Here is a 27,285-nt window from a genome sequence, read left to right as displayed (position 1 = left end):
TGGGAGTGGTTATACCCTGGCTGAATAACAGTGTTTATTAGCCAGTGTCCAATTCTCCTGTATGCAGCAATATAACCCATGCATCACAGAAACCTTAATGAAAGGTTAAGAAATAAAATGTTTGCTCTAGGGCTCATACGCTTTAATGCTTATGCTTTTTTGCATAACTAATATTATCCAAAGTAGGTTCACTAAATTATTTTGTCTTATTCATCCTGATTACAGGGATCCCAATTTTGCACAAGGTTTTTGATACATGTGTAAGAGCTGTATAATCAATAAATGAGTGTACAATTTAGATTTCCAAACATTAGGCATTTTTAGGTACTATGGTGTAATCATTGACATTTTTCAACTTTTAGCACTTTCTACACTGAAGCTGCTGTGTGTGAAAAGGAAGAAAGTATAAAGAAGTAGGTAGTGAGAAAGTGTGCTGTCACGCACAAACGTTCCTGTGACCACCACGATTTGTTAATCATAGTGATCATGTGATCTGTTAACAAGAGTTCAGTAATAAAAGTTCCACCTGGCTGTGCTGTTCGCACAGCACCCCTAGATGGCACTGAAAAGTATAGGGATTTCCTGCACTCAGCATGATCTAGGGGCACTAGTGCAATGCAAATTGAATCTGCCCAGCTGTATGCCATGGGGAATATGGGGAAATGAACCACTCAGAGTGGTAACCAATCAGCATATCTTCAGCACCACTGTTTAGCCTACTCTGGGAGGTCAAAGTGATCTCCAGACTGTGGAGCGACTGTGGAGCTGCACCAAGAAAAGACGTAATTTAATGTCCTCCTAACACAGGGAGCTGCCAGGGAATACATTATTTTAGACTTGTTTTTGGAAGAAAGGGAGAGGATAAAACCTCAGTCAGCTTTTTACTGCTTTCTGTGTCACCACTAGAGAGACTTCTGCTCACTTCCTCTACTGCTGACAGTGAAATGTCTCAGGCGAGAAATTCAACCTTTGACAGTTGCCTCCAGGACAGGTATCACCACTTGAAAATATCCCAGCAGCCCTTTTGCCACATATCTCTGCTAAAGGGGAAGATTAGCTAATTTTAACTCTTTCTCTTCAACAGAGATCACATGACCAAATGCCTATGCCTGGGAGTCCGAAAGCAGCATTTTTTCCAGGAAATGTATCTCAGTTCTTCTGTTATTGTTTATTCATGAAGCACTGCAAGGTAGCTTTATGTTATGATTTGAGTAGAGATTCCCTTTAACAATGAACTGCAATAACATTTACTTTGGAAATAAAGTTAGCAAGCAAATTGTCATAAGCCCTGAAACGCAACTGCATCTGCATACTGGTGCAGTTACCAGTAAAGCTGTGCAGTAGAGGGTCAGAGGTTAACATGACATATCTACATGAAACAGAATCTGAAAAGAAAAAAAAAAAAAAAAGGACCTTTCCCACAAACACAATTTTGGTACATACCCCCAAGCAACACCTTTGATATTGAGAAAAACAAAGAGCAATCATGGTAATTGGTGCTGTGATTGCTGGGAACACAGTGTATTAGACTCCTTGATAACTGATACTTTCAGGAACCCGAAACAATATCATGTGAAGAGAAACAACAAAACATGCAGTTTGGGTTCCATGATTTGAATTGGCTGTTGACGTTGGACTGTCCTCCTATTGGGGGAAAAAGAGCAATTTGAATTGAACATTAATAATGCAAAGCAGCAGATGCTAGAGGTTTGCTAAGAACTCTCTATATGCCTTGCAGGTCTTTCCTCTTTTGCTTCATCCTCACTAATCCCCGAGTATAGACAGAGCTGCTTTCAGCAAATTCAATAATTCCAAGATAATTTCCGGTGGCCAGATAAGGGGCATCATTATACATATCGCAGACATTTCCATTGTGACAGGAGTGTTGTGAATGTGTTGCTGGTTGTATAACAAGCTTGCTTGTTTGCTATAATTAAGTGATAATGAATGGGAGTTGCAAGTTATGGATGAATGATTTAACTTAGATGACGACAATTACTGATGGGTTCAGCCTCAGGTGATTATGGTGGCCATCCATATTAGGTTACCTAGGACTAATTATAACTCCTACTCAATACTCAACTAGCTAATTAGTAATTTAAGGCATGCTGCTTGCTCTATCCTAGTTCAGAGCTTTATAGGTTTGGCCTGCCGACAAGCTGCCGCCCAAATAATGACATTTAACATTCTATAGAGAAAAGAGATCTCGCTCTATATAGCACACCGTGTCCTTGTGATGAGTGGGTGCACATCACACAAACCTTTGAAAGACGCCACTGAACAAACAGAAGTTCTAGCAGTACTGTGCTGGTTTAAAAAGGCTCTAGGTGATCTGCTTTTGTTTTATGTCTGCACAATCAGGCTACAATATACCCACACAACACTCTAGTCTACTGATGTAAATCTAAGAAAAAGAGAGTCTGGGACAAGCAAATAAAGATATAGTGAACATAAAATGTTCGTTTTATTTTTCATTTGTCTTCATTTTGTTTAGCAGCCACTCTAATATGCACATCCTACGTTCATTCTGCCTATCCGCCTCTCCTATGAAGCACTGGATACCTCCGAAATTCCCAAAGTATTAAATATGGTCACATGCCTGGCCCTAAGCCAATGCTCTTTTAAAAAAAATCATATTTGCATACAGTAGTATCTTCATGGGACACCAATGGCACACAGACATGTTACAATATTACAGGTTTACATTAAAGTGTATCTATGGCATAATGTAAAATGATATATTCATTTCCACATAGCATTTCGATTTCTTTCTAGCCTACTCATATTAATCCGAACAATGTTGAAGTTTGAAAACTTACTTTTTGAAGAAACCCACACATTTAATACCTTGAATGTGGTGACATATATTCACCCAGTGAATATGCATTTCACAGAATCTGCTGTCTAAGCTACAGAGATGCTAAAGAGAAGGGGATCCAGGAGGCACAGTCAGTACAGAAAACACACCACATGCGACATCATCACTGCTTGCAAGCTGCAAGGTACGGCGTGCATCAGCTGCCACTTCCAGGTTTCATCCGGAGCACCACCTCCACGACCAGTCAGGAAACATATCTCCTGGTCAGCACATGGGACAATCAGTAGACAGCTCTTTTTATTGGCACTGCTTTCAATTGTGGGGCATATCATGGCTCGCAATACAGCAATGCATCGCTACACTACAGCCAAGCCCCCCTGCTGCAGGCCTGCAGCCTCATGCTCCATTGGTCTTGGGTACGCCATAACTTCTAGTGTGACTCCTCTGCACCTTTTGTCTGCAGTGCACCCCTTAGTTTCCAGTTTTATCTAGTGACTCCAATAGGCTCCTTTTGGCCAGTGTGCCCCATGACTCCAATGCACCATAAAGCATCCTGTGTCATCAAGCAACTCAAGTGCAGTCCTGAGCATCCAGTGTGATCAAGTGACTCCTGTGTACCCCATGACTCCAGTGCACCTCAGAGCATCTTGTGTCCTCTAATGGCCACAGAGTACACCATGACGCCAATGCATCCCAGAACTTCATGCGTCATCTAGTGACTCCAGTATGCCCCATGACTCTTAGAGGGCCCCAGTGCTCCGTGTGTTATCTAGTGACTCTTAGTGCACCCTATGTCTCCAAGTCTGCCCCTGTGCACCCTGTGTGTCTTCTACTTTGCTGTAAATATGCTCCAAGATGGAAGCTCTCATAGATTAGAGTTAGGTCCGCACTATACAGAGGGCCCTTGATGAGGCAGTGTGGCTACCACATGTTTCGCAACAGTTGTCCAACTAAAACCTCTGCTTTTAACCTTAGTAGTTAGACAGTGTATTTATTTATTTTTTTGCAGGCTGGCTGGTGAGTGTGCTGGGAAATGTCTGTTTTTCTACTGTCTCTTCTAGACTCCTAGTGCGCCGTGCACCTCCATGACACCTGTGTCTCTACGCAGCCTCCTTTACGGTTCTGCATTATCTGGACAGTTCCTCTTAAGCCATACAGACCACTGTCCATGACACACTAAACTTCTAAATAAGCAACTACAAAATAATATCAGGTTTGGTGGATAAGCATTTTGTATACCATGGGGAAAAAAAGTAGCCACCCTCCAGAAGGAAGGACAGTGTCAGCATGAATTCAGAGATGATTTGAGGAGCTACAGCTGAGTGATGCACAAAAAAGGTACATGTTTGTGAATAGTTAAGGTAAGTGAATGCATTTTTAATGTTTAATTCCTGAGTTTAGTGTCACTTTAAGACATAATTGGATGTATTTTTTAAATGCAAGCAGTGTATGCGGTTGAATCTGACCTGGTATCAGCCTCCTGAAGTCTCTGTATAGGAGAGCTGGAGAGTGAGAGTAAGAAGCAGCACAAAAAGCCAATCTTTTCATGTGCTGGCAAGACACATGCTGATAGGAGGAAAAAGTAGAGTGACAGAAAGGTGAGCTCATCACTTTGTTGCTTTTCCTTTCACTGCCTAATAAAAGTCCGGAGCAGGTCCAGGACAACCTGGGCTTGGAGGAAGTGGGTTGAATGATGTTGGCCATAAGACTGAAGTCATCAAAAGAGCAGAAAAAAATACTGTGTGGGAAATCTCTGGATTAAAGCTGAATATTACCTACAAAACTGGTCCTATCTTTATCCTGTTTGCTAGTACCAGATCAGCCAAAGAACATTTCATATGTCCAAGCGGACAATAGCACCAATAAACCTCCATCTTTAGAACCGTGTAAAATGAGCTCCTGTTCTGTAAATATACGCATTGCTCTCATCTTCAACATTCCTAAACTTCAAGTTGTGGCAAATGAAATGTCCTGAAATTAACTTGACATTTGAAATTACATTTTTCTGCAACTCCAGCAACATTATGATAAGTAATCTATCACTTGCAGCAGCAAGGCAGAAATGTGCAAAAATCATTCTTTGTGCTAAAAACAAAATATTATCAAGCTACATCAAACTATCATATTTAAAAAAATGTTCAAAGTTACTGCCCATACTTTCTGTAAGTACATGCTGAGCTATGCAATATGTAAGGTTGTTAGCATAGTCACATACAAATTAGAAAAGAATGAAAGCCTGCAGTACATCCATGCACTTTAGTAATTTGACTTGAAAGCATCTCCTTTTTGTTATAAGAAGACAATCTCAGACGGCTGATAGTTATATATAAGGTAACATGATGTGATTAAACACATTATAGTGATTAACCCTTTTGCTGCCAAGGCCTTTTTTTTTTTTTGCGGTTTTTGCATACGTTATAATCCAGATTTTAGGCCTGAAAATTACTTAAAACCCCCAAACATTAGCAGGGTTATTCAAAAAAGGTGACGTGTTTAGAGAAAGGCAGGGGAAGTGAACAATCTAGGACAACATAGCTGATTTGGAAAAATTCTCAAATTCAGCTCACTTTCCAGTTCAGCTATATTGTCCTAGATTGTTCACTTCTCCTGCCTTCTCCAAACTCTTCACCCTTTTGTGAATAACCCTGTATATATTTTCTGAAAGCAAAGACCCTGTAGAATAATAAAATGGTGGCAGTTGCAAATTAGCGCAACTCTTTATCAAACCCCAAAAACGTGTAAAAAAAATGCACTTAAGTTAATTGTAGTGCCCAAAAATACAATATAATACTATTTTGTTTTGTAAAATGCCCAGGTTAAAAAATTCCATGCGTCCCTTAAAATGGTGACAAAAGGGGTGTGGCCGACTGGCGTGCATGACGGCAGCTTAGGAGAAGAGCTCCGTGCACACACAGGCCTGGGCAGCACTTACAGCGACTAGCGGGAGACATAACGGCCCACACTCACACCATCGTTACGTGGAAGCATCCCCGGTCATGTCCCGCAAACGCAGGAACGGCTCGAGACCCCGCAAAGTGACAGACTTCTTCCCGCGGTCTCAGCCTCGGGCCTTGCAAGATGGCGGCGGCGGCACTGCTCCGCCATCCACATCACCCTCTCAAAGCTCTGAACGCTCAGGGGGATCCCAGTGCTCATCGCAGGAAGGCGGGAGGGAGACCCCCTGCAGCGCTCTTCCCCAGCGAAAACCACTGGGGTTTTCGCTGGGGAAAACCCCAGCCACTGCCACTGCCATCCCCAGCCACTGCCATCCCCAGTCGTGCGGAGCACGGCAAAATCGAGGCCCCGGCTTTCGGGCCTAGTGGAGGAGGTAAGCCCTTCCAGTGTTCTGGATGACACAAGGGAACTGTTTGCTCCTATTGAGAGATACCCAACAGCTAACCAACCTCTTTCAGACACCACCCTTAAAGATATGCTGGTGTCCCTGAGGAGCTCGCTCAATACAGATATGCAGGCCCTTGTCCACCAGTTCTCATCTGACCTACAAGAGGTGGGGGAGAGGGTCACCCATATTGACGATAAGATGGGGGACTTTGCAGACACCTTTAACGAATTAGTAGATGCGCACAACGAACGGGAGGACGACATTACCTGGTTGCAAACAAAAGTGGCGGACCTAGAGGACAGGTCACGCCGCAATAACATAAAAATCAGGGGAATACCTGAATCTGTCTGCCCGGACGACCTGTCCTCTTTCGTACAAGCATTCATGAAGGTGGTAATGCCTGATGTCTCCCCACCTGACCTGACCATAGACCGCATCCACCGCCTACCCAAACCCGCGCACCTACCAGACGGTGTGCCAAGGGACACCCTACTCCGCATTCACTTCTTTCATGTGCGGGAAAGGCTGCTCAAGGCGCTGAGACACCAGACCGACCTTCCCGTTACCTACGCAAAGCTGCAGGTGTTTGCGGATCTCTCCCAATTTACTTTGCAACGCCGCAGGAAGTTGGTTCCGGTCACGAAGGCCCTGAGAGATAATAAGATTATCTACCGATGGGGGTTCCCGACTAAGCTTATGATAACTAAAGATGATGACCTGTACACTATCACTACCCTGGAACAAGGTCTTGCCCTCCTGAAACAATGGCACGTGACCCCTGCGGATGAGGGTCGACCAACGCCTGCGGCCAAACATCCACCAGACTGGCAAGTATCACGCAAGAGAGGGCCAAGACTGAACAACTGACCACTGCCAAATGAGCCGTTCTGCTCTCATACCTGCCCACGGGCCCTAGTGGGCTACTTTGGTGATACCACCCCTGTTTATGTTCAGTTACTACAACTGCTTCCCTGACCCATCAGGGAATTGTTTTTTACTTGACTTGTTCCACTTTGATGTTCTTTTTGCTCGCTTTTTTCCAGTTCCTGTTTTTCTTCTTTTTCTTTCACCCCATGAGAAGAGGCTCCTCACGGCACAGGATGAGCAAACAACCTACCTTCGAGATATCGTCTGGGACCCTGCCTCCACCTCTGGAGACCCATATCCACTATGGTCGGACACCGAGATGAGGCATCGTGAGTACTATGGGCGCACCTACACACACTATCTTTACCCCAACCATGGCAGTTCAGATCCTTTCTCTCAACGCTAAGGGCCTTAACCACCCCGCCAAGAGACGCTCCATGTGGGTAGAAGCTCTAAACCACCACGCAGATGTATTCTGTGTCCAAGAATCTCATTTTTGCAGCTCTGCCCCACCACAGTGCTCCCATAGGAGCTTTCCCACCAGCCTCACTGCCAACGCCCCTTCCAAGACCAAGGGCGTTCTGGTGGCAATTGGGGACACAGTGTCATACCAACAACTCGAGGCACACCTGGACCCATTGGGTCATTCCATAATTTTGGTGTGCTCCCTCAACTCCAGACTGTTCACCATAGTGAACCTCTACGCACCTAATACCCACCAAACGAGATGTATTAACTGTCTGCTTAAAAAGGCGCGGAGGGTCCAACAGGGGGCACTGATCGTGTGCGGAGATTTCAATCTAGTCCCGGATAGGGACATGGACTCCACCTCCTCGTCACAAAGGCGATTACCGTCCCTCCAACCTACCATCACTAGCAACGGACTGTTTGATGTCTGGCGGTGCCAACATGCCAGTGAACGAGACTTCACGTACTTCTCCCCTCCACACAACTCCTAATAGCATTCCTTACTTGGGGACCACCATACCCGACTCGACACGTAAGCTTTTCCACTGCAACTTTACTCCATTTCTGGAACGGTTTCCATCTGAACTCCAGGCGCTGGGTAGAGGTTATCTGTCTTGGACAGCCAGACTAGCAGCCTTCAAAATGCTTATCCTCCCTAAGCTTCTATATTTATTCCGTACTCTAACCATTCCCATACCCTGTGGCTACTTTAAATCCCTACAGACGGTCCTGTGCAGATTTGTTTGGCTAAACAAAAAACCCAGGTGCTCCCGCACATCTCTTATAAAAAATCCTAAAGTGGGTGGCACCGGGTACCCTGACCTCAGGGATTATTACTTGGCGGCCACACTAGCGCAGCTACAGGCATGGGTAACCCCTTCGGGAGACAAACTTTGGCCCTCCCTGGAGAGAGTAGTAACCCAGAGTCCCTCCTTATACTCTCTTGCCTTTCTCAACTCATACACTTCCACCTCACTGATCAAGTACTCGCCTCCCATCCGCACCACTATACAGGCCTGGCGCGCAGTCGTGCACCACAGGTTCCCCTCAGACCAGCTAGTCAGTCCCCCAATCCCTATATCAGCTCTAGCACTCCTTATCCCGGACTTCCCGCACGAACAATGGTCAAAAAAGGGCATAGAGAGAGTCCAAAACCTGATGCAAGGCTCCCATATGCAGACTTTCCCGCACCTTGTTTCGCAATATGGGCTGACTGAGAGGGACTATTATAGATACGTACAAACCTCGCACGCCTTGCCCTCCCTCCTGTCAGCTTGGCCCCACGTGCCAGCACAGGTGTGGACATACCTCTCAATTTACTCCAACTAAAAAGTTTCTTCAAATTGCCAGCCTTTTTGGCCTGGGAAAGGGAGCTGGGGGAGTCCTTCCCCCCAGATTCGTGGGAGACTGCCTGACCGCTCCGTCTACCGTGCAACGAAGAGTGCCGACCTCTGGGAGCTCTACCATAAAATATCCTTGAGATGGTACCTCATTCCATATCGCCTAGCAAAATTCGCCCCGGCCAACTCTGGGTTGTGCTGGAGAGAGTGCGGGCAGATTGGTACCCTTCTCCATATTTTATGGAAATGTAAGTCACTGACGAGCTACTGGAACGGCATTTTTAGGCGGATATCGACTGCAACTGGTTGCCTTACTAAACCCGACCCAGCGCTTGGACTCCTATTCATAGGTGTCGACCGTTTCCCAGTGCCTTCCCGAGCACTGGTTGTTCACACGCTGCTGGCAGCTCAACTTACCATAGTGAGACACTGGAGAAGCGTAGACAGTGTTTCTTTGCGTGAGACTAACCAAACTCTGGACCTCCACTACGAGCTTGAGAGACTGCACGCACTTAAAAGTGGTACCCTATCCTCATTCCACAGCAAATGGAAATAGGGGTCTCCTAAGACATAAAACATAATGCTGGGTGATCTGTCCTCTCCTTTGCTCTCCTTTGTCTTCTTTGTCCTTTCTTTCTCCTCTCCAGGATTTCCTTTCTATAAGCCATCATTGACTGTTACAATATTTACACCAAATGTGATGTTGAACATGCTAATCACAAAGTGACTTTCTCTGTGTGATGGAAGCTGTATGTTTATTGCTACTTAATTTGTTATGTTGTGGCACCAAAAGTGCATAATGTTTTCATAAAACCAAATAAAAATTATTTTGGGGGAAAAAAAAATGGTGACAAAATATGGTACCCCACATTGTCTATAGGCGATGCTACCCGTACAGGTCATCATTTTAGAGATATCAATAAATACTGTGCCTAGAATGATTGCTCTCACTCTGGTGCATGCAGCGATACCTAACATGTATAGCTCGATCGTCATTTTGGTAGGTAGGCACACCCGATGTATGTTTACATTAAAGGAGAACTATGGGGTCAGTGTTTTTCCCCATAGTTCTCCTTAGGGTAACGGGAGGACACAAACTAGCGTCCTCCCGTTACCCTAAGCTCAGTATACCGCGAGCTACAGCTCGCGGTATACTGAGACGCCGGAGCGGATCCCGACATCGATGTCGAGATCCGCCCAGCTGCGTGAGTGACAGCTGGCTCTGCCTATCTAGAGGCAGAGCCAGCTGTACCCGCCCCCTCCCCGTCCGTTCCGCCAGTCAACGCTGGCGGATCGTAGTGGGGAGGGGGGAATCCAGCAGAGAGCCGTGACAGGATCGAGAGGTGAGCGAACGCTGGTATCTGTTCGCTCACCTCCCAATCTACTGAGCTGACCTGTGACAGTCTCATTGTCACAGGTCGGCTAGAACTATGAGGTGAGTGAAAATCACTCATCTCATAGTTCTCCTTTAATACGTGCGAGCTTGTGGGGGACTTTAAAAAAAAATAAATATTTTTACACTTATTTTATTTAAAAGTTTTAGTTACTTTTTTTACTTTACTTAATTGCTATCACAAAGGGGGGCTTACAAGCCCCCTATGTGATAGCACATTGGAGGTGACAGGTACACTTTAATTGACACATTAGGCGGTCAATTAAACGCCTAATGTCACCTTTGCACTCCAAACAAGCTATTGGAGCGCAGATCCAAAAGCTTATCGTTTGGCTTCTGGAGCCGAGCAATGACAGCTAAGGGATCGAAAGTAATGCTATCCGCGCCCCTTCCAGTCCCATAGAGTGGGGAGGAGATTGATGAACAGCTATCCGCCTGGAGTCTGTTTAAATGTACCCGCAGCCAGCTACGTATGAGATACGTCGGTGTCAGCGAAAGGGTTAAGGGCCTGTTCACACCATCCACTGCATTTATGTCACAGTTCTGTGACATGAATGCACTGGATCGCATAATCAAAGCCTCCCCGCATCTTGGGGCGGGAGGGGGCATGGCGGTGCCATTCATCTCAGTGTGGTTTTGATTATGTGGTCCAGTGCGTTCATGTCACAGACCTGTGACATGAATGCACTGAATGGTGTGAACGGGTCCTTAAAGTTAATTTTATATTTTCAATTGCCCCACAAATGCCAGCAATTTGTGTAGACTTAAGTTACATGCACATAGGGCTTTTACGTGCGTTTGGGGATTCATGTGGCAGGAGCCTGTGGATTCTTGCAGCAGAAATCCCAAGTGGATTCCTACAGATGTGGCCACTCAAGTGAATGGCAGGCTGACAGCAGCCACATCTGTCTGTGGCTGTCCGCATGTGATCGTACATGGAACGAATAACTGCAGATCGGGATATATGCTTGTCCCTGCATGCAGACAGATTGCGTCCCGGGACAAGCATCTATCCCAGGGTACACAGGGCTTTTATATGGGTCTGGAGATTCCTGTGGCAAGAACTTGTGGATTCTTGCAGAAGGAATCCCAGGTGGGTCCAATGTGGCCGCTGTGCCCATTCAAGTGATTGACAGGCTGACAACAGCTGCATTTGTCTGTGTCTGTCTGCATGTAATCGTATATGGAACAATTACCTGCGCTTTGGCATATATGTTCTTGCCATGATATGGCGAGGACAGAAGGATCACATAACAGACTAACTTCTGTCTGACTAATGTCTCCGGTTTCTCTGCTAATAATATATCAACTGAGAACCCCAATCTGCCTTCAGCCATTAAACCAGTGCCACATGATGACAGTCTGCCAGTACCGAAGCCACGGTATAAAAGTAGCTTTGCCAGAACAGATGAAGATGCTGCAATGCACCAACCAAGTACAGTGTCAATGATCCTGATTTTGAATCCTGTATGTCTGGCAAGCCTCATCTCATACTTGGGTATGTCAAAATCAAAAGAACTACTGGGTTCAGGACTGTACGAATGGTGTTTGTTATCACCAGGTACAAAAATGTATGTCTTTCGAAGCTGCCAAGATGATTTAAAAAGTTTCTTTGTAAAGGTAGACAAGCTCATTTCTGTACTCACATTGATGGTTTGTTCATGGTTTGTTATACTGTATATAAATTAACATTATACGATAAAACATGTTATAGTGATTAAATGTTGATTTCATATTTGCAAATGCCAAAAAAATGCATAGACTACATATCTACTTGCTTATATACACTACTGTATATTGCCAAAAGTATTGGGACGCCTGCCTTTACACGCAGATTAACTTTAATGGTATCCCAGTCTTAGTCCGTAGGGTTCAATATTGAGTTTGCTCACCCTTTGCAGCTTTAAAGGATAACTATGGGGTCAGGGGTTTTCCCCATAGTTCTCCTTAGGGTAACAGGAGGACACAAACTAGCGTCCTCACGTTACCCTAAGCTCAGTATACCGCGAGTCTACAAATATGAATTCTACATGGCTCTGCCCACAGGTCCCATCAGCCTTAGTGGATCAATGGAATACAGGTGTAGTGATGTCTCCGCACTTGCAGTCCATTGACACTACTTCCCTTGGAATTTCCCTTTAGTAAGGCATTAACACTGCCCACTCCTTTTGCCTGCCAGCACATACGCATGCATTAGATTTTAATAAGCAACTAGAGACGCCCCTCCCTCTCCTAGTCTGAGTATCAATGTACAGATGATTCCAGGAGGCTGATATTAAGAAAAATGTAGGTTTTTAGTTATAAGGAAAACTACAACTTATATTATAAAGAAATACACATCTGCATTAAATTGTACTTTTATATCTGTTCAGAGTTCAGCTTTAAGCATAACATTTTAAAGGAATCCTACAAATTATCCTTTATTCATAAATCATGTAGATAACATCTTTATTGTACTGCAAAGTGCAGCGCTGCCAACTAAAACGTGTTAGTGCGATGAAGATGTAAGATAAGCATGGCAATAAAACTGCAATGACATGTGGTTGTTAGTAGCTGGTGATCAATTACAGCAAAAGTATAAAAGAGAAGTGTTGCAATACAACAGATATGAATTGCAAAACAACACCTGTGAGAAGTGGTTGCATTTAACAAGCAGTCACAGATTTCATACTTGTAATGATTTCGAGATTCTCAAGAACACTCTATTAGAAATGCATGAAGCAGTGGAATTACAGCAGATGCAACCCCGTTGAAGGAAAACAAACAGGTTAAACTGTGAAATATAAATAATGCAGAGATTATAGGAGGTGGCTACCAAAAGGTAACAGGTTATATTGAACATTTAAGATATTATCTAACACAGAACAAACAATTTAGTAATTAATATGCAAAGCTGCTCAGCTGTTAGATTTTTGGGACTACCCATGCTAATGTAATGGTTCTATGGGTTCCAGTCAAGAAAGCACCCACTGCATACAGTGTAACTGAATGTAAACCTTAATAGTAAAACTGTGATACTGCATTCCCCTGCATGCCATAATGCACATTCTAGTTCATTTTACTTATACACTAAATAAAACTTGCACTTAGTACCTGGTGATCCAGCCAGTCTTCTTGATTCTTCTTTGGTTCCTGACCACACTAAACATGGAAGCAGATACGTACTTAGCGTGATCAGTTTGTGTCACTTTACCTGCTTATCAGACCTACAGGATGGCATGCTGTTGCACGGCATGCCTGTAGTTCCAAAGTCAGTCTGGATGACCCCCCCAGCCCTGCTCAGCAGAGGCATGTTTATGGTAAATAGCGCCCATGGCAAGCACTGAAATTGTAACACCACCAGTTCTGGCACATCCAGACACACACACATACCCAGTAGATCTGCTGGGCTGAAGGTACCGGAATGCTTACACTATTCACTTCCTATGCCAGGCTCTGCATTAGGTGATGTCATCAGTCAGAGCACGGCATATGAAATGTGTAGCATAACTTCCTCTGCCAACACTTAGGGGGTTATTCACAAAAGGGTGAAGAGTTTGGAGATGGCAGGAGAAGTGAACAATCTAGGACAACATAGCTGATTTGGAAACATTCTCCAATTCAACTCACTTTCCAGTTCAGCTATGTTGTCCTAGATTGTTCACTTCTCCAAACTCTTCACCCTTTTGTGAATAACTCCCTTAGTTTGCATGTGAGAGCAGCGATCGGCTGTGGGTCTGCGCTAGCAGGACATCTGAATGAGATACAGCTTAACTAAAAAGGGACAAAAACTGCACCGCCATTTTCCCTGAGTGTCTCAGCGCCCCACCTGAAGTGGTGTTTGTGCATGTGCCCTACCTGCCATACTCTAGATATGTCCCTGTTGCAGGCTGGTCGACATGACCACCGCTTCCCCCTCCCGGCTGACACATCTCTCTGCCATGCCATGTTTAGCCAATGCTAACATGGGACTGGCTTTCTTTTCAACCACGCCCCCACCCTACAGAAGAGGGACACTGTTGCAGTCATCTCACTGCTGGATAAAATTATTTTTTAAGGTAAATGTCAGTTGTTGTTTTTTTACAGTTGAAAGAGTCTTTCCAAATGCAGAGAAGTGCATATGAACTGATAGTCTGCTTGGTAATCACGAGCTTCACTTAAGCTTTAAATACTGCCAGATCAACAACCTGCCGGAAGCTGTAGGGAGTTGTTTCATGAACATATCTTTAAGTGTCCAGTTGGGATCACTGTAGCGGCCACTTCTAGTATGTAGCTTAAACTGGAAGTAAAGGAAAAGAGCTAAGTTATAGGTTGAAATAGAGAAGTGTGGTGTGTCTTAACTACTAAAAATCTTTAATGTTTAAACAGTTTTTATTTTAATCCAGGCACCCCTGTCAGGCAACTGATCCTGGTTCTGACCTCAATTTTCTCTGCTGCAGTTAAAACAAAACAAGGTGGTCAAGTACAGCCCAAGCCCGTGACTGGATAGTGAACAAGCAACAACACAATGATTGGTGAACCCTATGTCCTCCCTTCCTATTAACCACCTCCCTGCTCCCCCAGTCTAAATGAAGCTGTGCAGGGAACCACAAAATAAAAACAGTCTGAAATATTATTTAAATACAAATTTTATGCCCTTTTAAATTAATACATAATTGAGATGGTGAGGAATATTTTATACCCGTCTGTACTTGTGCTTTAAATCAGAATACTCTGCGCATTGTCCATCATAATAACAGGTATATTCTCCCATAGAGAAAATGCTTGTTCTTATGGTGGCTGCCAGGCTATAAAGGTGACTTGGAAAAAATGGAAGAAAAGCTAAGATTATCCTATTACTTTAGGAGTTATAGTGGTAATTGGATGAGGCATCTGGAATCTGGGCTGGCTGCTAGTCACCAAAGGATATCCATTATTTTCTTGGCTTATAACTGGATAAATCTAAGATTTAAGTGCCATGAAAGGCAATAATCATCCAGAGCCTGTCATAAAGTCTCCAAAATATTTGTACCTGGAAGATTAGCTCCTGGTGTGGCGCTTCAATCTCAGATTTACTTAGGCAATAAAGGTCAACCTCTAAGTATAGAAATATGGGTGTTGCTAATGGTAACTAGTTTGCATAGGTGGAGGTTCTGGAGGTGTTATTCTAACCCCAACTTCACTATTGAATCACTAACCTGAACCAAACAAGCAGCCAGCAAAGTCTAAACTTCAATCCTGCACACTTTTTCCAAGTCGGTGGCTTACTAGGTAATGAAACCAGGACTGGGATTATAATCATGTAAGCAGTTTCAGTTGATATATTGTTATCACCACTGGCCCCCTTTAAATTAAAAAAATAAAAATAAAAACAGCATCTACCATGTAATTGAATCCTAAGTCCAGCTGTGAGCCACTTATAGTAAGGACATAAAATGGTACACATCCCATATTGGTACAGGGAAATGCTGACTTGTGAGCGAGTCAGAAGGGGCAAATAGTGTAACTATTGCCACAGACAGATGGGAATGTTTTTCATGGATTGATCATGTAGTTTGTTTTTCAAGCTGTGATTATTGCATCATCAAATGGTCCATTTTACTATATTGTATATGTTATTGTATACTATTATTTCAGTGCAATGCCACTGTGCACAATATATCACGGTATAGCAAGACTGAACAAATTCCAGGAGTCAGATAGCCAGTGCTCCTTAAAAATTACAGCTGGTGCCTAACTTTTGAGGTTATCTTTAGTTGTCAATGGAGCTGGCTTACAAAATAAAATCCTGCTGGTTCCTGGATTGGAGAGAATTCCATATCAATTAGTCTATCCCTGCTCTATGGTGCCATGTGCTGCTCAGTGGTGTGTCTACATCTTCTGTGGGCATTGTGCTACCCTCAAGCTTTCACAGAAATGAAATGCATGTCTGGCTGGGGATATTGGCCATTGTGATCATCAATTCAACATGTGTCAGACTTATGCTGTGACACATCTGTTAAAGATGTCACCAGCACACCAAATTAAAGTGAAGAACACGCCTGTTTATTGACGCTTCATGTCAAAATAAATAACAACGTTTTGGGGCCACACAGGGTCCCCTTCATCAGGCTTTAAATGACAACAGGATTAAAATGAAATGGCCCCGAAACGTTATTTGTTTTGACATGAAGCGTCAATAAACAGACGTGTTCTTCACTTTAATATGGTGTGCCGTTGACATCTTTAACAAGTTTCAGTATTGGCGGCGCCATCTGCAGTCACTTCGAGCACCAACGCTGACAGGGATACCCGGTAAGGAGTGTAGCAGGATTCTGGAATACAAATAGGATTTGCTCCCTCTTTACGCAGACTCTCACCATATATGCCCCAGGCCAACCAAGAAATACCCAGGTTTCACTAATGTTTAAAGACAGCACAAGCAATCAAGCAAGCATGCAATGTTATTGAATGCGCATTTCAGGGCATTATGACTGCAGCCAAGACTGCCTACTCATACAAGACTCCTTTCCTTTTCAATTGAATAATTAGACCTTCACCCTACATTTACATCCTCTATTCAGCACATACCATGATGTTCCTATTTATTATTGGCTAGTAGACAGTAAAGGGAAGCACCAGGTTACCTCTACCCACCTCTGCTTCATCAGCAGCTCAGCTGATCACTGGTGAAGTAGATCTCCCACAGTCTGCCAATGTGATTATTCTTACATGAGGAGCAGGCCAGATTAATATTTCTTACCCCCCTAAGTCAACCACCTCATGCCACCTACCTCTGAACCTAATACACAGGCTAGTCTTTGTCACACACTAATAAGATAAGACACCATAGCCTTGCAAGATGCACAAAGCTAGTCATACATCTTAGACATTTTTGTGTTCAGCCCCAAGGGCTGAATTAGTAAAATCACTTAAATCCCCCATCCACGCTAAACAGTGTGGATGGAGGTATCTCCTCTGACAGTTATTGTATTCTGACAGCCAGAGCTAGTGGCTGTGAAAATACCCCAATGTTGACTGCAACTGATTGACAGTCACTGCTTGGCCAACAATTTTCTCACCCGGGTCCTTTAATTTTCAAGTCTGGTTTCTTGAGCTGGGTGTTGCCGGCAGGGCCATGCAGCGATCATATTTTGACTGATTCAGCAGATAATGACCAACATTCTATCCATGTATGGCCAGCTTAAGGTTGGGGATAGAGAGGCAGAAAAAGACAGTTGACCTACTCTGTGTCCGAACACCTAGCCCTGATGATTACAAGAGAAGACAAACTTCCACCCCACTTTGATAGAAATTCAGTTCTAGGTGTATGGTCCCAGAGTGGGTTAACTGTAAATACAGAGCACACTGTTCCTCCAACAAGGAGAACCCAGCCAGATCGCACTGGCAGGCAGTGCAGCAGTCTGCATCCTTTTATTATACATATGAATGCATTACTGAAAGTCAGCAACATGATGTGTGGATGGCTGTGTGCCATTTTTGGCAGCCCTGCCACTCTAGGCCACGACCTATGTTGGCTATGCCCTGATCAGCCCTGATGAAAGATCACTACACAACTGTTCAGAAACAATCTGTATCCATTAGTAATCTGTGCAGTGTAATAGCCAATCACTGTTCAAATGGAAATTAAGCAATTTACATTTAACCCAGGGAAACCCTCTTAACTGCAGTCTTGATCTAAGCTAGAACAATGTAACCATTAGGTGTGAAGCAATCGCTGTTGTCACCTAAGACCCCATCTAACGGCCTATCATTTGCCTGCCAACATTTGCTAAGAACTGTTTTGTCTTGTGATCATGTGCAATGCAAACATCGTCTTAACAAACAAAGTTCCATCTCTAAAGCAAATCCAACATCACCAAACAATTTGCAGTAAATAAAAAAATACAAACAGCACATACCTGAAATCATTCAGAATCAATTGTTCTTTAATGGTTATGCGTACACACACTAAAACAAACACTCAAACACAAGTAATCCTGATCTCAAATAAGATATCTTACCGTATAGAGAATTTATTTAAAGAGGAATTTAAACCTTTGTCTGATCGATATATTACCTACACTTTAAAATACTTAAGTGAGAACATAACTAAGACAAACCTTTACAGTTGTATGTAGAAAGTTCTACATGTAACCATCAAATAATGGTAAACAAAGTGAATACGGGATGATATAAGCAGCTTTGTATCAACTTGGAATGTGGGCTTTGCCAGTTTTTCATAAACTACTCCAAATAGTGTTTAATAGTTTATTAAGAGCGACTCTAACAATGCATTTATTCATTTAAAAAGTAAGCCAGTGTGTGGGTTATGGGTATCACACCCCAAATAATACTTGCAAAAAGAAATATCAGTTTCTGGAACTTATAGTCCACATTCAATATTTAAAGGGGGCTTTAAATTGATACTCATAAGCTCAATGGAAGAAACAACATTATTTATAAAATGATGTCCAATTTATTAATCCAATGCATTAAAAGACAAACTATAACAAAACATATAAAATAAGTTAAAGGAGTTCTAAACCCTCTGTTTTTTTGCCTATATCTACTGCTATCAAATAGTAGATATAAGCAAAAAGTTTTTTTTTTAAAACCCGCTTTAACAGCGGTTTAAACTTACCTCGTTATCGCTGCGTGCTCCCGCCCGAGAATCTGAAACTGCTCGGGCGGCCGCAAAGCATCTTGGGGCGGGCGCATGCACAGTTCGGATTCTTGGCCGGGAGACGAACAGAGACGCAAGGTAAGTCTATGGACGCGTGCACCCGCATGCAGACACCGATCAGAAGTGCCAGCAAGCAGAGAGGAGTCAGCGCTGGATCGGAGAGCCGCAGCACTGCTGGAGGGACAGATGAAAACATCAGTAAAGAAGAAGATCGGATTAAGAGACATCATTTAAGGTAAGTGCTAGCATTAACATGAGGGGGAGGGAATTTTTTTTTTGACTTTATGGTGACTTTAAGATAAAAATTCAGAAGCATGGCAATGCATGTGAACCTCCCTGGTCCCTAACTATATCTCTATATCCATCTTAATGTATTTTTGGATATAAAGATATAGTTAGGGTCCAGAGAGGTTCACTTGCATTGCCGTGCTTCTGACTTTTTATCCTAAATTCTTTTATATATTTTGTTATAGTTTGTCTTTTAATGCATTGGATTAAAAAAAATTGACATCATTTTATAAATAGTGTAGTTTTATCAATTAAGTTTACGAGTATTAATTTAAAGCCCCCTTCACAATATTGAATCTAGACTATGAGTTGCAGAAAGTCATATTTCTTTTAACAATGCATTTAGTTTACTTTAAAGTGTATTTCAGGGCAAAATAAAAATATATATGCAGTACATCTCTGCAATGCATACGTGATTCCTTTATGATTTATCCCTTTAAAGGCCCTGCAAGCACAGAAAAATACCTGGCCCTGCATTCTACATGATGATGTCAGAGAGCTGCAACTGGTCAAGGAAGCAAAGAGAAGCAGCTTTAGGGGACCAATGTACAGTGGGGGGGAAATGCTGCAGAAGCAGCTGGGCTTCTGGTGTGTCCCTGTGCCTTATAAGATGTTGGGCTACCTCCTGGCAAGCCCGCACCCAATTCATCATTTGCTATACCGTATATGCTCCAAGATGGAGGCTCTCATAGATTAGAGTTAGGACCACACTACACAGAGGGGCTTTGACGAGGCAGTGTGGCTTCAACGTATTTTGCAAAAGTTGTGCAACTACAACTTCTGTTTTTAACCCTAACAGTTAGTTTATTTTTTTGCAGTTTGGCTGGTGAGTGTGCTGGGAAATTTTTGCTTTTGTGCAGTTAGGGCTTGGTCACACCATATCCGCTGAGCTGAGTTTTTCTGCAAACCACCAAAAATGTACCATGTGAACAAGGCACACAGAAAGCAATTGTTCTGCTCTACAGACACCTTGCAGTGTGGAGGGGGGACCCAATGCAAGGGTAACCTTTTCTCCAGTCCGGAGTTCATCATTAAATAACCTAGCAACATGTTTAGTTTAGATCTGTGTAGGTTCTGGTTTCAATTCATGCTCTAAAACAAAACTGTTTTGTTTATCAGGGCTACCAAGGAAGCACTGAAAATGTGCATATGGGCACTAGGCCAACAAATTAGCACCCTTAGTCTATATTTGTAGAGGAAGGGACAGGAAAAGTCAGCACAGAGGCAGGTACACACAAAGTGACGTGGAGCCCATCAGATCAGTTTTCCGATTATCCAGCCGAAAGTGACAACTTATTTTTGCCAAGTATTACATGGGGTTTAAAGGAGAATTACGGGATGAGTGAAATACATCAGGCAGCGGGGGTTGGATCCCGACAATATTGTTGGGATCCGTCTCAGCTGCAGCGTAGCCCGCGATATGCTGAGTTTTGGGTCACAGAGGAACATTAGTAAATATCCTCCTGTGACCCTAAAGAGAACTATGGCCAAAAATCAATGCATAGAAAATGAGAATGCCAGCAAAAGCAGAATTTAACTAACTGGTTAGATGTCTTAGGAATGCACAAACATTTCAATTATCAACACAATTAATTTTAGTTTCTTCAGTAATGTGATATATCTGATCTGCAGAGAAAGCGGACAGTGCTAGTACCAAATGTAAGCACTGGAGCCTGAATGTCAATGGACTGACTGCACAGTGCACCAATTAACCATATTAATACAATAGATGACATTCAGTAAGAAGCCAATTAGAGCAACAGGAGAATTCCAGTTTGCTTCCTACTGGCTTAAACAAAGAGTGTACCCAAATACGCAAACATTGACACACAATCCCTTAGCAAATATGTTGTCTATTTCTCTACCATTTTTCTCAAATATTACTAAGAATAAGTAAACACAAGCAGATACAGACAGAGTGACAAAGAGCTCAAGCGAGTATCCCAGAATGCTAATATTGAGTTATCATAGTTTCTTTACTGGTACTTTCTGGGGATCGTTTCTTCACATTATAATCCCTAATGACGTTCTAGTCAAGTGAGAACCATTAAGAGTCTGCAGCTTTGTCTCTTTTGGGCACCCACTAAATTGTGAAATGTTAGTACACAATTAAAATATCAAAAAATGTAAATAGTCCTTTAGTTCTACAGACAGATATATGTACAGCATTGTCTTCTTATTATCCCACCTTCATGAATCTCAAAATGCTAATTCTTGGTCAAAAGGTTTCTGCTATCCACACAGAAAGTGGAAAAGGTGTGCACCCCTTTCAGCTGCTGACCAGTGGAGATCCCACAGCTTGTATATCAACAACAGACAAAATGAGCGATCTGTAATGAGCCACTAAATAGCTTCGTAGTCACCATTGCTTACGTTCAGCTATAGAGGAATACGAATCCCACCATCCCAGCATTACATTATAGAGCACCATGTGTGGTAAAGTGCAGGCTTACCTGAGCAGTCTTCCAGCAACTTGCTTCTGAGATCGGGCCCGTCTGTCGGCGGCTGTCATCCCCTCACGCCTGCTCCTCCTTACTTCTTCTCCCCGCGTCCCTGTGCCGATCGTGGATATGGGCGGTGCGCGTGAGATGGGGGGAGGTGCGGTGTGTGGATGCGGGCGAGGGGGTCTGGCAGCAGCAAGGGTGAGGCAGGATGATTGAAAATGTTGACAACTTTTTCAATCATCGATTATAATCGACTTAGTCGATTAGTTGTTGCAGCCCTGCATTCATCCTCGATTTCTGGGCACAGTCCCCGGATTCAGGAGACCGTCCCCTGACGGTCACCTGATTATGTCACCTGATAGAGTCTTATAGCACGTCCTGGCCAATGAATAACAACTGGGTGTAGCCGGCCATAACGTCACGGCTGGCCTTGCCTATTTGTTATTGTTTAATGACAAATCAGCGTCCCCAGGTAATTTGGGGACGCTGATCTGTCATTACAACTAGGTGGAGCGAGATCACGACTGGCTCCGCCCAGCTTCATTTGCGAGGCGAACGGCCGGCCCTTCTCCCCGCTTCAGCTATCACTTCGGCTCAGTCAAGTCGAAGCACATGCCTTCGGCACGGCTGAGCCGGTCGGCCGTCTTCAGCTGCTGTATGGGCTATTGTGAATAGCCCGTACAGCAGCCCGCTCCGGCGGCCAACGAGAGTCGAAGGATCAGCCGAAGCATGAACTGGCCCTTTCAAATCCCCCACATTTCAATGGAATTCAAATCATGCACTTTTTGAGCCATTCCTATGTGGATTCTCTAGTGTACTTCAGATCAGTACCATGTTAAAAGAGGCAGTTTGAATTCAACTTTTGGACAGATGGCCTCACATTCTGATTAGGCACATTTTATATGATACAGAATTCATAGCTGACCAGATGACTACAAGCTACCCAGGCCCAGAAGCAGCAAAGCAACCCAAAACTATAATATTTTTACCCTCTTACTTCACAGTTGTTATGAGGTTCCTCTCCTAAAAAGCTTTATTTAGTAGGCGCCAAATATAGTGTAACTATGGCCAAGCAACTCTGTCTTGGATTGATCAGTTCACAGCAAATTGTTTTAGAAGGCATGATGACATAACACATGTCAATATCAAAGAGAACACCAGACCCTAGATATCTGTGGTTTATACAAAACAGTTTCTACCTGCATACATTAGATTATGGAAATTAATACATTGTGTCAATTTTATATGTCATTAGTTTAAGTACATCAACTTAATCTATAGCCACTGTTTGAATTAAGTTCTAATGTTTTTCTGTTTAAATATGTTGAAAAATGTATCCATAGGATGTACTTACCCTGTGTTCCCTAGAACATCTGTTCGCTGATTGTCCCGGCACTGAATGAAGCTGGAAGCGACAAGCATTTTGTCACTTCTGGTTTCACAGCTATGCTTGATTAGCTTCATTCGAGTGAAAAGGTAACATTAAGTTCTGCCCAGAATATCTTTTGCAGGGCACTAGCACCCCTAGATGGCGCTGATGAGTATTGAAAATTCCTATACGCTGGGCAGACCTTTTATAAATTAACCCCTAATGTCTCTTTAAAAGAGAACTTGTCACCTACAATGTGACTTACGTGATAGCAAGAAATTTAAGTGCAAAAATAAAATTTATTTTTTTAATTCCCCCCTGCAGAGAGCAGTGGCTGTCAGTCACTAACCCCCACCTTTCACGGATCCCACCTTCCTTTCTCTTATTGTCCAGCACTCATTGGGTGGGACAGACAGGGGAGAGGGGAGGGCTGTCTCTGGCTCTAGAGAGGTGGGTGGATCCCAGCAATATTGTTGGGATCCTGATTGGCTGCAGTGCAGCTCTGCACTGTCAGGTGATAGCGGGCATTAGCCCGCTATCTGCCGCCTATGAGTCACAGGAGGTCATAAGTAAATGTATTCCTGTGACCCAAAAGAGAAATAAAGTTGAAAATAAATAGAGGTTTACTTCTCTTCTATTAAAATACAGTGGGGAAAAAAAAAAGGTGAAAACAAGAAAAATAAAAGGTAACAGTTTTCTGACACACAGAGGGGAATTTGTCAAAACTGGAGCAGACAACATCTGGAGCAGCTGTGCACGGCAACCAATCAGCTTCTCTCGTTCATTTTCAAATCTTAATTGAACAAACTGAAGAGAGATGCTGATTGGTTGCCATGGGCAACTGCTCCAGATTCTGTCTGCTTCAGTTGTGATAATTATCCCTCAGAGTTTTAGAAAAGGAAATATTTAGTTAAGGTGTCCATCTACTTTAGGGCTGTCAATACGCAGCCACTTATCATTAGCAAGGAAGCAAAATTGCAACAAAATACATTTTGTTATACGCAGGTTTCCTTAATAAAACAGTGGCATCACTCAGTGAAAAAACGTTCAGCTCCACAGACTCGGCAGAGGAAGGGCATGTCAAAACATTTTACCTGACAGACATATTTGTTCTTCCATTTACTGAGCACACACTCACTGCTCTGCATCAGCTCCTGTAGGACAAGAGAAAACAGTGAGCTCTAGAGAGTCGGCTGTGTACATTGTTCGCACTGCTTTAAGTGCTTCAGGTTTTCAAGCAGAGAGAGATTAGCATGCCACATAAACAAAGATGCAACTGTTTCAGAACAGTTCTCTAGACAAAAGCACTGTTATCATCACTGTGATGCCTGATCCTTTATGAAAATTAAAGCTGCTGAAAGGTGATTGAAAGGAGGATTGTTTGCTGCCATTCTTGTAACTTTCTCAAAAAACATACCTCCAGCTCCATGAGATTGTCTCGAAGCTTTTCTGGACGCTTGTTCTTCAGGACCCAAGGAAAACCCAGAGCTTTAAAAAAAAAAATGTAAAATTAAAAAACATTATTGGCATAATGGTAACCAGTAAGCTGAATTGTACAGGGATATAAAACCGCTAATTAATGCAGTTATTTACTCATTAAAAAAAGTAATGTTTAGTGTTTTAATCTGAATTCATTTTTATATCGGTCTCAGAACAGCCCTGTACTACAGCCCGTAGACTGGGAGAATATCTGCAGCACTCACAGCCAATCAGACTTCACCGCAGTGCATATGTGCTATAAGTATGCTGATAGAAGGAAAGAACAGAGAAATGACTTTGTGCTGCTTCATTGCACAATCAGCAGGCCAGCCATGTGATTTGACAAGTGATATTGACCAAAATGTGCTGCAAAGGAGGCTAAGGATCTGGCTGTGCTGTCTGGCTTGGGTGGGTAAATCCTACATATATGTAGTTCAACTGTGTAAGCTGCTTGTCAGGAGCTGAACTTTAATTAGGCTGGGTTCACACCTAGGCGTATCGAATATGCGCATTTGTCGCGAGTTTCGTGCCGCGCGTTTTTTTACCGCGAATCGGATTTCCAAGGGCTACCTGGCTGTATCCCAATGGATACGCACGGCAAATACACCCCAAAGAAGCTCCTGTATTCTTTGGGCGTAGGGCGTTTTGTAGCGCATTCATACGGCCTGTAATACGCCCAGGTGTGAACCATACCCATAGGAAATAATGGGATTTCTGTGTTTGAGCGTTTTGCAGAGCGTAGGAACGCGCTACAAAACGCCCAGGTGTGAACCGGGCCTTATGGTTAACAAGATTCTAGAACAAATAAATTCAGACCTCAATCCAGCTAATCATTTTCAAGCAGTACGGCAATGTTTTTGGGGGTTTTTTTTGAAAAAAAAAGTTGAGATAGCATCTATAGGCAGGACCGACAGGTTACAAGTGTATGTTACAGGAGTTTAGGAAAAAAACAAAATAATGGTAATGTTAATGCTTTTGACAGGCTGCATCATATATGTCATTTTTTATTTTGCCCATAGTTATCCTTTAACTGTTGTTTGAAATCACTAAATACAAACAATAAAAACAAAACTTTTAATTTCAGGAAAATAATTATGTAGTTTCAGTGTAATAAACATATGAATTATATAAATTATTATTTTTCATAATAATACAATTATTATTATTATAACAAGGAAAATCTAATTGCTGTTTTTTAAAATCTTTTATATGTTTATTTAATTGTATATTAAATAAATTCACATAGAGCTGACACTTCAAGTGACATGGAAGAGGAATGTAGAAGATATTAAATAGCATTTCACATACATTACAAAATTCACAGGGGCATGTATACAAAGTTGTGTCCTCATTAAGACGTAAGGAAATAATCATTGCTACCCACATATCACAGTCGCATACTTAGTCCGTCTAGTTGTACTTTTACAGCTGGATGAGTCTAATATCCTTGTACATAATAGTATTAATATCTAATAGCATTACCTTAATGCTATTGTGTTCTTAAACTCTAGTACACCGTATATAGTTCTTATTTGATTTCTATATCTGTTTGCCTAATATTGATATAAAAGAATTACTGAGAAGCAGAGCTTTGCTTTACATTGAAAGTACAAGCCACCCATCCTGATCACATTGCTCCCTTGTCACAAAACATTATAAATTAACATTATTTAGCATGTAGCCATTTGGAACAGCCGCCTGCATCTGAGGACCCCAAAATTCAATAGGTTGCCCAGCGCTGCTTTAATATTTACAAAAAGTGAAAGTGATCAAATGTATCATGACAGCCTGTGTGCCAGCAAATATGAGAGGAGCAACAAATGAATACAGTAATACACTGCTGTCTTCTCTGGTATTCGGGGGATTAAAGCAGATTTAGTATTTCACATAACCTTTTTGTAAGAGGATCAGGAGAAGATGAATGCTCTGCAGCCTCCTATCTGCAGACGCTGGAAAGGCAGAAAGCAGTAGCTTCGTCATTAGAACTGCAAAATCCATGTATTACCATTAACAGATGTCAAAACAAAAATATGCACCTTCCTTCAAGCTTAAAGAGAAGCTACTGTGGCTTTTTCCTCAATGTTATTTTCATTTTTTAATGTGTACATGTTTATTAGCTGATTATATATTATTTCCATTACTTGTATAAAATGTTTATTTGTAGAATAAAGGTTTTATGCAAGTAATGAAAAAAATATATACAGAATTGATTTACTAAAGGAGACGATTATTTTCACTTTGCAGTGAATTTAACTAGTTAGCTTAGTGAACGAGGTGATTAAGTGCTGACTTTAATCATCCAATCATGTGCAAGAAAACAATCCAGTTTTTTTTCTTCTCTCTTGCACATGATGGGGTATTCTTTGCAAAGTGATTTTTACTTACCTTTACCTCATTCGCTAAGCTAAGTTAAAAATGTACTTTGCAGAGTGAACATGCTTTACTCCTTCAGTAAATCATCCACCACTATGTTTGCACAGTATTTCTAATGAGAAAACCAAGCACTGACTGCTCACTTTTTTTTTTAGAACTGTCGCTTTTATTAATTAAACAGTTTACATAACGGAATATATAACAACAGAAGCAGTAGAGTATAGGGTGCAAAGTATGACATAAAAAGAAAAACAACAGATGTCCTTGTACAGACAATCAACGGGCTAAATAACAGTAAGTGTGCTATTATCCGCATGAGAAAATAGATAATTAGCAATCTAAATGCTGTGTATTGTAAGAGCAATTGTTGCAGTTTAACATTATGAAAAACATCATCCATAAACAAGAGTTATAAGAGAAAGGAAAAAGAAAACAGAAAGATAAAACAAGAAGAGGAGAGGAGAAGAGGGAAGGGGAGGG

At 42.5% G+C, this 27,285-nt stretch overlaps 1 protein-coding gene across 1 annotated transcript in view; it reads right to left on the bottom strand.

The window, feature by feature from the left end:
- WDPCP (WD repeat containing planar cell polarity effector) overlaps positions 1-27,285 on the bottom strand; it is a 249,435-nt gene that overhangs the window by 188,992 nt on the left and 33,158 nt on the right. The window contains exons 5-6 of the mRNA XM_018555708.1: positions 24,371-24,441; positions 24,048-24,107 (exon numbers count right to left, since the gene is read on the bottom strand). Coding sequence (XP_018411210.1) covers positions 24,048-24,107; positions 24,371-24,441 — 131 coding nt within the window. The remainder of the gene's footprint in view (positions 1-24,047; positions 24,108-24,370; positions 24,442-27,285) is intronic.

This window comes from Nanorana parkeri, unplaced genomic scaffold, assembly GCF_000935625.1.
Source record: "Nanorana parkeri isolate BGI_ZX_2015 unplaced genomic scaffold, ASM93562v1 scaffold11, whole genome shotgun sequence".
In the NCBI taxonomy this organism is placed as follows: domain Eukaryota; kingdom Metazoa; phylum Chordata; class Amphibia; order Anura; family Dicroglossidae; genus Nanorana; species Nanorana parkeri.
The sequence above is the reverse complement of the archived record's forward strand: the minus strand, read 5'-3'. Positions and strand labels throughout refer to the sequence as shown.